We start from the raw sequence: 14,196 nt of genomic DNA on the forward strand, positions 1-14,196 counted from the left end.
TGCAATACGGTATGCCAATATAAGCGTAGTTTTGGGAAAATCATTCTTAAAAGTGTAATTTTTAGAGATGAAATTACAATAAGAGTATAGTTTTGCGAAACTGATTATTGAAAGTGTAATTTTGCGATAGATCTTAGTACAGTTCTGTGAAATTTACTCAATTATATTGTCTGTACATAGTGGTCCTGATGTGTTTAATCCTGTCTAAGATGTCCTATTGCTTGAATCTACCGTCCCTTTTAACTTGAGGTGCCATGTGATCTAGTGATAAATGCAACACAGTAAGAGCATAATGGCCATGCGATCCACTGGCTGTTTCAACATAGTTGGGCAGTGTGGTGCAAGCAAGAGGTGTCAGCCGTATGCTGGTCTCCCAAACTATGCCATGAACAGATTGAGATTAATGATATGGTGAACAGTAGCAAACGTGGCCTTGTTTTAAGCTTTCTGGAACCGGTAACATGGTAATAGTGAAACAGTATGTGCTATAAATAATTAGGGTCCAAATGCCACCCAATCTGTCGTGCAGACCATGTACGCATTTGCTGTCTGGTAGTTTATAATCTTAATTGCTTTGGTCCATATTAGTTGTTAATGTGCTTATGCTTTAGTTGGCCCTAGAAATGCTTCACTGTGTGAACTGGATCTGCCAAATGGAAGCGTTGGTCCTTTCTCTACCATTGTCACAGTTCATTGTTTGCATGAGTTTATATTAAGTAGTTTATTTCCTTTGAAGACCATATTAAGTACTGCTCTTCCTTTAGTCATAAGTCACAACTGATTTGCAAGATTTGCCAGGGCATTCAAGTGCTACATATATCTCCTTGTTTGCTATTTGTGTTAAAAAAACTAGTAATTGTGCACCAGACTTTTAGTTCTGCAGAACTGCTGAGTAAATTCTTCCTCATTGTGTTTTACCAATGCCACTCCTCTTGCAGGGCTCCCTACATATTTTGCGCTTATTCACAGTGCACATGAAAGGTTGTGATAATATGTGCTGGTCTGCCAGGAGAAACAGGTGTACTGGCCGCAGCTGCAGGAACTACCAGCAGGTTGATCTGTAGTAAATAATTCTCAGGACAAAGGAAGCCTGTCCATGCCAGCAATACTGTTGCTGTATGAATCTCATGGTCAGTAATTGCTTCATCGAGTAAATTTACCTCACCTGTCATTCCTTTCTTTTACCATTGCCGTTCTGCGATACTTTCATACCCAGCATTCGCATCATTGCACAGAACATTGTCCGGTATCTTTGCCTTTACCGTTTAGGAGTACTACCATGGCACTACTCCGTACCCAACGAGTCCATAATGGTGCAAGAGTGCAAGACTGCAGGATAATCTGTGGGCACTAATTTCTAGGACCAAAAGTTAGGCTCTACTTGCTTCTGTTGCCCTATACAGAGCTCCTTTGCTCCTGGTCTTGATCAATCAACCTCCGTGCCCATCTTGCCTCTGTACATGTCTCTTGTACCTGCACTCGTAAAGCCTGAACTGCAACTCACCAGTGTCCTCGTCAGCTGCATGCAATAAGAGCAAGGCCCTGTACAACTGTACAAGGTCACTATTGAGATCCCCCTTTGGCCATTGCCTCCTAAATATTTTTCCAGCCTCTGTCCTTGTTGCACTCACCCATCATTGATTCCTTTTTTGGGGGGAAGCAGTAGGGGAATCCCCTACTGTGGTAAAATATATTAATATAAATTAAAGGAAGCACTGTGCAAAGACCCCCTAAAGAGGGGACAACAGAAAGAGAAAGGAAGGAAAAGAAAAGAGCAGCTATACAAAAGAGGAGAGCCAAGCAGAAACAAGAAGATTCAAAGACTCTGTCATCCTGTGAGATTGAAGATAAACTTCTTTAATGAAGTCATTTTTCCATTATTGAAAAGTTGGGTTGATATTCCTAAAGATTAAATTATTTCTTTGTTTCCAGATATTCCATGCAGCAATGATGAATACTTCCATGAAGAAAGGGCCTCTATCATTGATTCCTTCTGTTCCTTCCTTTACGATCCCAATGTGATGCCCCTCTGTGCATACAGGACGGCCTGTTTTGTTTTTGCATGCGACTTTCCTATTTTCTTCCACTAACCCTGCCAAGGATTGGGTAACCAGTCGTAGTCAAATCGTATCTGAAGTTTCAAGTGTCTCCATTCCTATACAGCTAGCTAGCTTAGCTTGTTCTGTTTGTTAGGGCTAGGATTAGAAGAATGTTCCAGTGACTGTCTGGGCATAGTCAAGCTGGCATTTCCCATCACTTTGACCAAGAAATTCCTGGCAAATCCTAATGATTGACGTCCATCTATATCCAAAACTGGGCCACCTCCACCTTCATATGATGAGTGTTTCTACGTACATGAACAAAATTTTCTAAGAAATTTTCATAGCATTTTCTGTTGTGTGTGTGATGCTTATGTTGGATTGAATTTAAAGGCTTGCGTATCAGCAATTTTGGAGCTGCCTAAAAGAACTGTTCTTTTGTAATGCAGAGGGACGGCACTTCCATATCTGTACCTTTTCATCGTCAGCTTCAAATTCAGGTAAAGTGTCATTGCTTATTTCCTCTGGTTTTCACTTCTTTTAGCATGAAGATTGCAGCTTGCTACTTTCCAGAGTCAAATCATTTGGAACGAATCTAATTTAGGGGAAAGGAAGATTTTGAAACACAATCCATAGATCTGTTTAAAGCACAATACCAAGTGTGGCAACTAGCAGCTTCTCTGCAGACCCTTGTTTCACCTATGGGTTCATCCAAAACCTGGAAAATTCCAGCTAAAACACAAAGTGGATCCGCTTTATCCTTTCCTTTGTCATTGCACAATGCTTCGTAACTCGTAAGTGCAATATTTCGCCTATTAACCTAGATCAACTAACTTATCAGGCCTAGATTAGGCTAAGATTGTTAAGTAGAATGGTGAGCCCTGGTTTCCCACTGAGGTACCCTAAACTTAGGTCAAGTACCGACTAGGGAGCTGCCTTAAAACAGAATCAAAAGCTCCAATCCCTGGCCCAACCACGGGTGCATGGCTGTGTTAATCAAATCTGCAGAGCTAGAAGAGTAGAAGTATGCTAGCAATTTAGAGGTGGGACAGATAGAAGAAAAGCACCATTAAACAAGTGATTGGAGTGTGATGTGCATCGTTTTGCTAGTGTGGGGTTTGGGTTTGGTCACATCATTGCTTGATACCGCACTGCCCAAGAATTTATGCTCTTCTACACATATTTTCTGACGGCAATGGAGTAGCATGCCGTGGGCTAGGGTTCCAGATTCAGTTGTAGTCGACCAATTAGTGCCAAAACCAGAAATTCCAGAGGGTCCCTGTTGAGAGCATGTCATTTTGAGTTTTTTTGTTGTTGTTATTTTGGACTTTACTTGCTAATTCGACACGTCCTTAGAAGTTGGAAAATATTAAAGGTTTGACAACAAAATTAGATAAACAGTGAAAATGTGACTGGGATCGGATCTGTTCTGGCTCGGCCAGGAGCTGCACACTCTTGCACTCCCACCACCGGGCACTTATCCAAGCCGCACTAGAAGATTAGGAAGGCCATTCAGTTCTCATCTGGCACACGGGAAACAATCATCCTTTGGTAACTGAACTGTGTCCTGTGAATGAATGAATTTGCTGCAAAAATTTCTAGAACTCATCAGTCCCAAACGTTTCCTAACAATCCATTGATTGCCCCACCCATGGCCGCCTCGAATTTTTTGCAATTTCGATGATGGTGAAATGCTGAACAGAGTGAGTGAGTGACATGATATTTCCGAGAGGACCTTCCTTTCGGCTCTCTTTGACCTCCCTAAAAAAAAAAAAAAAAAAAAAAAAAAAAAAAATTGTCGGAAGCAGAGTACCACTGCCCTTTGATGCAACTCCGCATCAGATGATGCAGTACTGGTACGATAGTACTCCCAACAGGTAAAGGGAAACAGCACGCTGCGACCGCTCGTGCGTTTGCGACCTGCTCGTGCAGATGTGCCGCTTCGGGGGAGCAGAGGACGTGCGACGCGGACTGGCCGCGAGCACACGCAGCCCTAGTGCCAGCGGCATGGACGTACGTGCTCGGCGCCTCCAGTTATTGGTGTGCCCTGCCGCTGCCGTGCCGCGCCGCTGTTGTCGTTCCTGCTGCCGCCGCTGCTTTTGTTTCCTTGCCAGCTTTGTTGTTGTGCTATTAGCATTGTTGCTTTGGGAGGGAGTGTAATCGACCTCGCTTTTCTTTCGTGATGTAATGTCGCTTGATTGTCTTGGAGGTGCGTCCAGACGATAGTGTGACAGACCACAGAATTTTTTTCTGAGCCTGCTTTGCACTGGCCTCTCGGACACAGAAGGTGGCTGGCTGCATCTGTCCTTCGTTCATGTTGGGAAAGTATTAGTGGTAAACGGAAACATGTTCATATCTAAGAATGTAGTTTCGTCGCAACATAAAGTGAGTTGACGCAGACCCAATTGCCTAAAGTGCCCCCAAGTTGAAGGTATACATGGCAACGTAGACCCTATTCTTGAACATCGTGTAGGAGTTTTTAATACTCCCTTCGATTGTAAACGTAGATTATTTTAGATATGTGCACAAAGATTAAGAAAGTAGATTAAATAATCTTATTATCCTTTATTTATTTAGTATTGAAAAAGATAACTTATTCATTTGTGAGAGTGGTAGTATTTATTAAATAAGAGTAAGACGGGAACAAAAGAGAAAAAAATGCATAGAAGTTCGAGAATGACTTATATTTAGATAATAGTTGAGGAAGCTAAAACGTCCTACATTTGTAACCAGAGGGAGTATTAGGCTAATGATATTACCTAAATATTTTAATTTTATGATAACATATCTAGCCGAAAGGAGTCACGTTGAGCTGCACAGTGGTTTGCCCCAGCAGTTGCCACGGTTTCTTTACTGTTTTCATTGCCTAAGATTCTTCGTGGGGCAGTATTCGCTTGCTTTTCGAATATGTAATGCGGTTCATATACGTAATCAACTGCAAAGCCGCCTCGATCAAAATAAACCCACCACTTATGCTTGAAGCTAGTGATATCCATGGTTGTGCATCATTCTTTTGCATTTCGGCTGTGTGACTGGTGCATCGAGCTTTGATCAACTTGAGGTTTAAAAGTTTACTTTCCTCTGTTCTTGATTGCGTCAACGGCGTCTCTGTTTGTTTTAGATCAGACGCATAATGGCATACGATGCAGATTAAACCGTTCTGCATGTGCCTTATCTTTTCTTCTTTTTCATGAGTCGGCAGCCTACATAAAGTAAAGGACATCACAAGCTAATCAATTGGAAAGAAATGGACACCACATGAGTTGTTAGCTAAGGAGGAACGAATGCTAGATTATAAGTGGCGAGACAAACACATGCCGAACAGTGGATCGTGTGGTGTGGGGATCCTCGCAATGGTCTCTTCATCCTTGCTGTGTCTCAATTTTTTTTTTTTCCAGAATTAAGTAAAGCTGAGAAAAATCTCCTCTTACCGACAGAGATAGGGATAGGCATTGATTGCATTCGCAAGACTTTCAAAGCGAACGTGTGCACAGATTTGTCGTGGGACGTACCGGTACTGTGGTAGTCTAGCCGTCTTGGAGCGCTACCAGTGCTGCACTAGGAATCTTTTTGGTAGCTTGGCGTAGCTCAGGCTCTCACTCTATTCAAGAATTTGGTCTCTTACCCAATGAAAATTTTACTAAAACATGCGGACACATAACTTATTAGGACACCGTTCATTTGACCACTTATCCAACACCCGAGATGGGCCTGTTGAAAAGAGTCCATTTATGAGTTATGTTTTGAACATTGAACTTCAAAATTCCTTTGGATCATGTCTACATCATGAAGACATCGAACCGTTTCTACTATGAATTTTCTGCATATATTAACTAAAGAATCTTTTAAAATAAAGAAAGGGCGCACAGGCCTTTTAACTACGCGTGTGCACGAGGAGGTGAGCGAGCATCGGCCATCACTCATCAGCAGCTCAGCCCTGTCGCCTCACCTCTGCACGGGACTCTCAGTTCTCAATCCTCGAGAAGCAAAAACAAAGACACACAATCATAGACGTGGGGACTACACAAAGAAAAATTAAACTACTCTAAATCATCTGGAAATTCTTTAAATTTCAATTGTCAGGACATACTCCTTCCTACTAGTTTAAAATCCTTTCGTCTCCTCTTCTGTACTTTGCACTTGCCGATTCCATTCTCCTCTCGCTACATATAAGTGCCTCTCCTCCCTCGTCCTCTCGTAGCTCGCTCACCGCTCGGCGGGTGCAAACAAACACGCTAAGATTACCATGCCGACTACCGCCGCCGCTCCCTGGCCGGAGCCGGCGTGCACGGCCGGCGTCGCGCTGTCCCTGCTTATCATCGCCGGGGCCGGCGTGTGGATGCTGCTGTCCCGCAAGCTCCTGCCGGCCACGGCGAGGGCGAGAGAGCGTCGTCGTCGTGGGGGGAGTGGCGCGAGCAAGGAGGCCCGGCTCCCGCCCGGCAGCTTCGGGTGGCCGCTCGTCGGCGAGACGCTGGATTTCGTGTCCTGCGCCTACTCCTCCCGCCCGGAGGCCTTCGTCGACAAGCGCCGCCTCCAGTAAGTCGCTTGCTAGCTTGTCTCTCTCTCTCTCTCTCTCCTCTCTGCCTCCGGCACACGTGCGCGCGCGCGCATATAGGCAGGTACGCGAACAGTGTACGTGGAGTCGTGACACGATGGGCATGGCATGCATTCACACGTGCGCGCGCAGGTACGGGAGCGCGGTGTTCCGGTCGCACCTGTTCGGGTCGGCGACGGTGGTGACGGCGGACGCGGAGGTGAGCCGGTTCGTGCTGCAGAGCGACGCGCGCGCGTTCGTGCCGTGGTACCCGCGGTCGCTGACGGAGCTCATGGGCAAGTCCTCCATCCTCCTCATCAACGGCAGCCTGCAGCGCCGCGTCCACGGCCTCGTCGGCGCCTTCTTCAAGTCGCCGCAGCTCAAGGCACAGGTCACCGCCGACATGCAGCGATGCCTCGTGCCCACCCTCGCCGCCTGGCGCGCCCAGGGCCCCGGCGCGCTCCTCCGCATCCAGGACCACGCCAAGACGGTACGTACTTGCTTCTCTCTGCTACCTACAGCCTATATATACGACTTAGTACGCTACTCTAGCTGATTAGTAGTGATTACTCCCCTCCTCCATGTCCATGGCCGCCGCCTTGGCTTCTTGCTTTCACATGCGCTGCGCTCTACAGTCATGTTCCGGAACAAGGATTGCGATGAATTGGATGAGAGAGAGAGAGAGAGAGAGAGAGAGAGAGAGAGAGAGAGAGGTGACATGGCGCGCAGACCAAGGGGGTGAGGACGGCGTGCACACGTGCGCGGCCGTGTCACCACACGGAAGTAGCTATCCAAGGCCGGGAAAGGAAGGCCCAAAAATCTCATCTCAGTCGTACCACCACATACTCGTATGTGCGTGGTATCTTGATGAGATTGGGGGAGTTGGAGCACTGTTGGTGCCTACCTTTTCTTCTCCCCATTCAATTCCGCACGCGCACACACTTTACATACATCGAATTACCGGCAAAACTTACATTCTTCAGACCAAACGTACAGTACTACAGTATGTCTATCGTATGTTGTGTCTACAAAGGCATTACACACACTCTTATTGCACTTACCGTCAGTCACACGGTCTAGCATAGTCGTTTCTGCATTCCAGGAGACCAGTATGCATGGTCTGCAGGCTGTTCCTGATAGCTTACAGTTACAGAATAGTTCAGTTGAATCCTGGAATTTCAAGTCTGTTAAATTCTGGCGTTTCAAGTGATCTTAACCAATGAAATGATAATCTAGTACTCGCATTGCTGCAGAGTAGGGAGAAAGGTTGGTGTTTGTGTTTTCTCTTGTGGTGTTTCCCCCTTTGGACTACTGTATGCTCTTCTTCTTGAAATAAATGGCAGAGCTCCTGCCCTTAGTTTCAAAGAAAAATGGATAGAGAGAAAGAAAAAGAATGAAAAAAAGAGCGCGTGTATCACTATGTCCTCAATAGCAGTGAGTAATGAATGAATGTGTGTGGCAGCAGATAGTGTTCCAAATCCTGGTGAGGGGTCTGATCGGGCTGGAGGCTGGGCCAGAAATGCAGCAGCTCAAGCAGCAATTCCAGGAATTTATTGTCGGCCTCATGTCCCTTCCTATTAAGCTGCCAGGGACTAGGCTCTACAGATCTCTCCAGGTATATACTACTACCACTACTACACTAACCTGCACCTGCACACACACAAGCAATGGCCTGTATCTGTATCAGACTGAAGCAGCATCGATCACTGTCACTGCTAACATTATCAGCCTTTCTTTGTTCTTTCTATTTGCCTCGCTTCTGGGGTGTAAATGTACCTACTGTTGCCAGGCCAAGAAGAGGATGGCGAGGCTGATACAGAGGATCATACAGGAGAAGAGGAGGAGGAGGATCCTTGACGGCGAGGGGCCGCGTGCCGCCCCCCGCGACGCCATCGACGTGCTCATAAGCGACGGGAGCGACGAGCTCACGGACGAACTGATATCGGACAACATGATCGACCTGATGATCCCGGCAGAGGACTCTGTGCCCGTGCTCATCACGCTTGCCATCAAGTATCTTAGCGAGTGCCCTTTGGCTCTGCAACAATTAGAGGTAAGTAGTGTATGTGCGCATCTATGTTTAGCATAATACTCGACATTTCCTTTTGGGAGAGTTCCCACAAAACATCCTAACGAGTAACAACCAGGCACTTGCAATTAGATCGATTATAGCTGAGTACTATGGTTGGTTTCCTCCTAATATAGAGAAGCAGGATCTAGAGTAAGTCATGCACCATTTTTAAGTCAGATGCATACGTGTCATCACTAGTAGTCATCTTCTCACTCCAAAAAGTATCATGATGTGCCATCTACTTGGTCGATTAATAGTCATGTTATTGTGCATTTAGTCACTTCAATTGGACGTTATCATGCCACCTAATTCTTGTTATCTAGCTTTCGGCACTGAATTGTATGATGACAAAGCTAATTTGTCCAGTTAGTGCATTTGATAGCGATGCACACCTAAATACAAACACGTGCACTGAATTTTGGACATACTGTTTCCATAGTTTTAAGAAAAACTAAGTTGCACAAGGTAGGCCTTTTTTTCTAAAATGGGGGAAAAAACTAAGTTGCACAAAGCTAATTTTGTACATACAGTTCATCAGCCGAGAACAGGGGGGTAGAACTCTTTTTTTCTTTTTTGCTAATGGAAATTAGACGACGCATGGCCTCTTACAGCAACCCAAGCAGCATCATGTCATTTACTAGTTTACATTTGCAACGCTACAGCGCTAAGAAAGTACTCTTCTGTCCACCATGTTCAGTTTTGATGCCACGTGAAACAATGAACTCATTGAAACCTCTGCCTGCCTTTTACTGAATTACTGTTAGAGAACATGCCTGTCTATTTTGATTTTTCCCTTCAGCTTCAGTGATCATTTGCTGCAATAATGAAACCAACCAAATTGCAATGACCAGGAGGAGAACCTGCAGCTCAAGAGGCGAAAAACTGACATGGGCGAGACCTTGCAGTGGACAGACTACATGTCCTTGTCATTCACACAACATGTAAGTATACCCGATTCTCCTCATAACTTCTAAATTTCTATGTCACCAATGATCGTGTACGTTTTGAGTGTCCATTTTTCTTTTCTAATAAAACCTTGCCTGGATCAAACATTTGATCATAGGTCATAACCGAGACTCTGCGGATGGGCAACATCATCAACGGTATCATGCGCAAGGCGGTCCGGGACGTCGAGGTGAAGGGGCACCTCATCCCCAAAGGTTGGTGTGTGTTCGTGTACTTCCGATCGGTCCACCTCGACGACACGCTCTATGATGAGCCCTGCAGGTTCAATCCATGGAGGTGGAAGGTAAGAAGGAGCCCCACATTTGGTAGAGATGTTCATCCAATTGTTACTCCTTTAGTCAACACCAACATAATAGGGATTTGATGAGTGGGGTTTGTGGGACTCCTGACATGTGTGTTTACCAGTGTTACCTAATTGGACATGGGTGTCCAAGTAACACTAGTGTTTACTCCTATATGGGTTAAGCTCATCATAGAATTGCCTTGTACTAACATCTAGTATGGCAGGAAATCACAAAGACCCTTTTTATCTTAAAGCTTGCATTGTTCTTACTACCCACTAGGCTCAATGCGGTCGAGTATCCAAAAATAAATGCACTAGAAAAAGTAGCAATTTTGAGTTCTGTACATTTGTCAAGGAGATGAACATAAAAACTGGACGAACCTAGAGGAATTAGGTGGCTTAACATCCAGAAGAAATAGAAACCTGAATCCAAGTTGAAGATCAATCTAAGCAGATGGTGTTGACAATGATGTGGGCTACCTGTGAAGCTTATCGTTATTATGATTTGATTTAGAAACCTAATAATGTGCTGTTGTGGTCAACAACTTGATCATAACAGGAGAAGGACGCGAGCACTAGCAGCTTCACTCCTTTCGGCGGTGGGCAGAGGCTGTGCCCAGGCCTGGATCTGGCCAGGCTGGAAGCTTCCATTTTTCTGCATCACTTGGTCACCAGCTTCAGGTATGGATCAATCTCATACATCGATACACAACCAAAATAAAAGGCATTTTATCGGATCCTTCAATTCCTTGCATACATGACCACATCACTCACAAATCATACCGATATATCTCATCTTCCTATCATTTGAGCATAGCTAGCTTGTTCATGCGTGATTAATCGATTTCACCTATTAGTCGAACTCATCTTACCAAAAACCGATGATAAAAGACATGGATTTCACCTATAAAGTGAATCGAGTTTTGGATCTTCAATTTTTGCTGGAACAGGGAGATAAGATGCGTAGGGAGGTCCAAGCCTAGAGGAAGGGGACCCCTACACTACACACAGCTTAGTCGTCGAGGGGACTCGGCTCGGCTCGGCTCGTCTAGTCCTGAGTGGCCCCGCACGTGCGACATGACCGCCAAGTACTACCAACTCATACGTGCATCTAGCCTAGGTCGTGTCTTGGGTGTTTATGAGTAGTAATGCGATAGAGCTAGCGTTATAAGCGGGTGAATCACTCCAGCAAGTACGTACTGCTTCAAACAACCCAGCTTTTGAGCATCCGTCGAGTCTTGGACACATCCCGATGGAGATGGCTCGACCAGTTCGATCGGATCCGTGACATGCTTTGTGCCCAGTCCGGTCACCCGACCAGTCACATGTGGATTAGATCGTGCATGGCATCGGCATCGGCATCGGCATCGGCATCGGCATCGGCTTGTGTGATTGATATTTCTCTTTCTCTGCATCTGGGTGTTTGCTGGTTGATGAACTGATCGCATTGAATCGACACCCTGCGCTTGTAGGTGGGTAGCGGAGGAGGACCGCATCGTCAACTTCCCAACCGTGCGGCTCAAGCGAGGCATGCCCATCCGGGTCACCAGCACAGACTAGCGCAAGCCTGCAAATGCAGCTCTGCAACTTACACAAGTATACACCATCGTAGGCTCATAGCAAGAACGAAGAATCCTTGAAGGTGGCAAGTTCAAAAGGTACGTCTTGGTGCCGGCAGAAAGATGTTGCTGCTCCACATTGCCGTGCATTGGAGATTGGAGCTGTACAGAAGAGAGAGGAAGGGTAGGCAGATCAAGCAGCCAGGGAGTAATACTAATTACTAGTACGAGTGTAGTATTGGTTTTTTTAAGATTTATGTCATTATAAATATTACGGTTTTGAAATATGATATTACACTCGGTATTTGAAAAGATATCACTATAAATCTCTTAAAATTGGATCTACACTATTACCTTAGTCTTCAGGCATATTTTGTAATGATATATATCTAATTTTAGGAGATTTGTAATAGTATGGATCTAATTTTAAAAGATTTATAATTGTGTGATCCAATTTCAGAAGATTTGTAATTGTATGGATATAATTTTAAGAGATTTATAATAACGTCTTTTTAAATATCAAAAGTGTAGTGACATATTTTAAACTGTAATATTTATAATGATATAAATCTAATAAAAAATTGGGTTGTGGATGTGTTCAAAGGAATGGGTCCTAGTATAAGCTGTGTTCTTGATGGACTTTTTGGAAAGCTGGAGTTTTGTGTATGAGACTGGGGCAGCTTGGTGGGCATGCACCTGCTACTGCATGCTTCTGCTTCCTTTGGGGAGCAGGCAAACAAGTATACTATATAGGGCCTAGAGAGAGAGAGGTCCAAGAAGAACATGACGCATGTGTACAGAACGGCAGAGAGAGAGAGAGAGAGGATAGAAATGGATGAACAGTGACGAGTTCCTTGGGAACTCCATCCGCACAGTTTTGTGCGATCCTGATTCCTGCATGCTGCAGCTGCAGCTGCCAAAAAATGATGTCCCTCCGGTGGAAGAAAGGGTAAATGCACTGGATGCTTTTTGGGGATGCTCTCATGAGGCAGGAGGTGGTATGGCATTGAAGAAGAACAGATGACCCAACTCGTTCAGTTGCCAACCGTAAACAGTGGCTAATCCATAATTTCGAGACCACCTGTTGTTTCCCTCCACCTTGTTTAAGCTAGGTTTCTGGGTTTTATTTTTCTCACGAGGCAAAACTAGACATATATTGTACAATTCGTTGAGAAATTACGTGTTCTCCAAAGTTGGATTGGACGAGGAACTGAATTGTGCGTTGTTCCTTGAAGAATATTGTACATAGGTGTCCCAATACAGCGGGAGCCTATCTGTAACATGTCAGTGACTGGTGATGGAAAGGTTGTTGTAAAGAAAGTAGTTTTATTAGGTTATGACGGTAATTTTGATTATTAATGATAATATAGTTAACGAGACTAATATATTTGTTAAGAATATATATTAGTAGATCTTATAAATGTAATACATGAAGAAATTATCATAGCCGGGATAAATTTAATTAAATTGTAAAAGTCTCATCAAAAATGAACTCACCGGATCATCCGATGTTCAAAGCGTTGAACTCATCGGAGTATATCTGACAAAGGAGGAGAGAGGGTTGAAGACCTCATCGGAAGGTCTGGTGATTAGCAAATGTGCTCATCAGATCAATTCTTCCAGAGAAGGGTGTTGTGCTGAAGAACGAAGATAAACTAACAGGATAGTCCGGTGATGAAGGGTATAAAGCACCGAACTAATTCTTGTAGAGAAGAATACAAACACAGAAGAACGAAGATCATCTTACCGGAAGGTCCGGTGCCTGCATTGTACATACCGGATGCTTCACATTGGAGTATTTCTTGCAAAAGCGTTTTCAAGAGTTGAAGATCAAATAATACCTTATCAAATGGTCTGGTGATAGGTGTTGTGTACATCAGAGACTTATATCGGAGCAATTTACACAGAAAAGCTGCAAAGACGCTGTATGGCTCAGGATAACTCACTGGATAGTCCGGTGATGGGATGAAGTATACACTGGAGTGTCCAATGTTCCGGATGACTTTGAGTGGAAGTCCAACAGCTAGTTTCTGAAGATGTACTCACCGGATGATTCGGTGTTAGTATCACTGTTCTCATTGGATCATCCGGTGTTAACAACTTTTCTGAGTCGTTGGGTTAACGGCTAGTGCACAAGTTTGAGGCTATAAATACATCTCCACTTAGTCATTTGAAGGTGTGGCATGCAGTTGGAGTCCTGAGAAGTTCATGTACATCTGAGAAGACATCTAAGCTACCACAGTGCTTAAAGTGATCATTCAAGGCAATTAAGCACACCATTAGAGAGTGATTAGTGCTTATAGGCCTAGAGAGTGTTGCTAGGTGATTGCTGGCTAGAGAGTGGATCAAGGAGTGATACAAGCTTGTACCTCTTGGTATGCAAGCACCTTAGAGTATTGGTGACTCGCGGTAAACTTGTTGACCCTCCAACTTGGTGTGAAGCGATGATAAGATACGTGTATGGGGACACAGACACCCTTGTCTTGGTGGCTCAAGATCTGAAATAATCACAACGGCAAGTGACCGAAAGAGAGGCTTATGGTGAGGTATTACCTTGGTGGCTTGGCGGCTCATTCGGGTTGAGACATTGTCTTTGTGATTTGGTGGCTTAATATCCGTGATCGGGTGTCAACCATGAGCATATACTTAGTGGAGCTCCAACGTAAAGTAGAGGTGGCATTCATATCATAGGAAAAATTCTTTGTGCCGAGTTTGCTCTTCTATCTTATTTATGTTTCCGCATT

The 14,196-nt window shown here is 44.6% G+C and overlaps 1 protein-coding gene across 2 annotated transcripts; it reads left to right on the forward strand.

Annotated features, from left to right (window-relative positions):
- Positions 1-981: 981 nt before the first annotated feature.
- Positions 982-11,914, forward strand: LOC133914743 (cytochrome P450 90D2-like). Of its 2 annotated transcripts, none has more exons than XM_062357791.1 (10): positions 982-1,130; positions 2,489-2,539; positions 6,241-6,575; positions 6,727-7,063; positions 8,036-8,188; positions 8,363-8,626; positions 9,496-9,585; positions 9,708-9,893; positions 10,453-10,574; positions 11,366-11,914. In XM_062357791.1, the coding sequence occupies exons 1-10, from the start codon at positions 1,119-1,121 to the stop codon at positions 11,451-11,453; spliced, it is 1,638 nt and encodes a 545-aa protein (XP_062213775.1). In that variant the 5' UTR covers positions 982-1,118; the 3' UTR covers positions 11,454-11,914. The 2 variants fall into 2 exon arrangements, with proteins under 2 accessions (XP_062213775.1, XP_062213815.1); XM_062357831.1 differs by having other exon boundaries at positions 984-1,130; positions 8,039-8,188.
- Positions 11,915-14,196: the final 2,282 nt, after the last annotated feature.

This window comes from Phragmites australis, chromosome 1 (assembly GCF_958298935.1).
Source record: "Phragmites australis chromosome 1, lpPhrAust1.1, whole genome shotgun sequence".
In the NCBI taxonomy this organism is placed as follows: Eukaryota; Viridiplantae; Streptophyta; class Magnoliopsida; order Poales; family Poaceae; genus Phragmites; species Phragmites australis.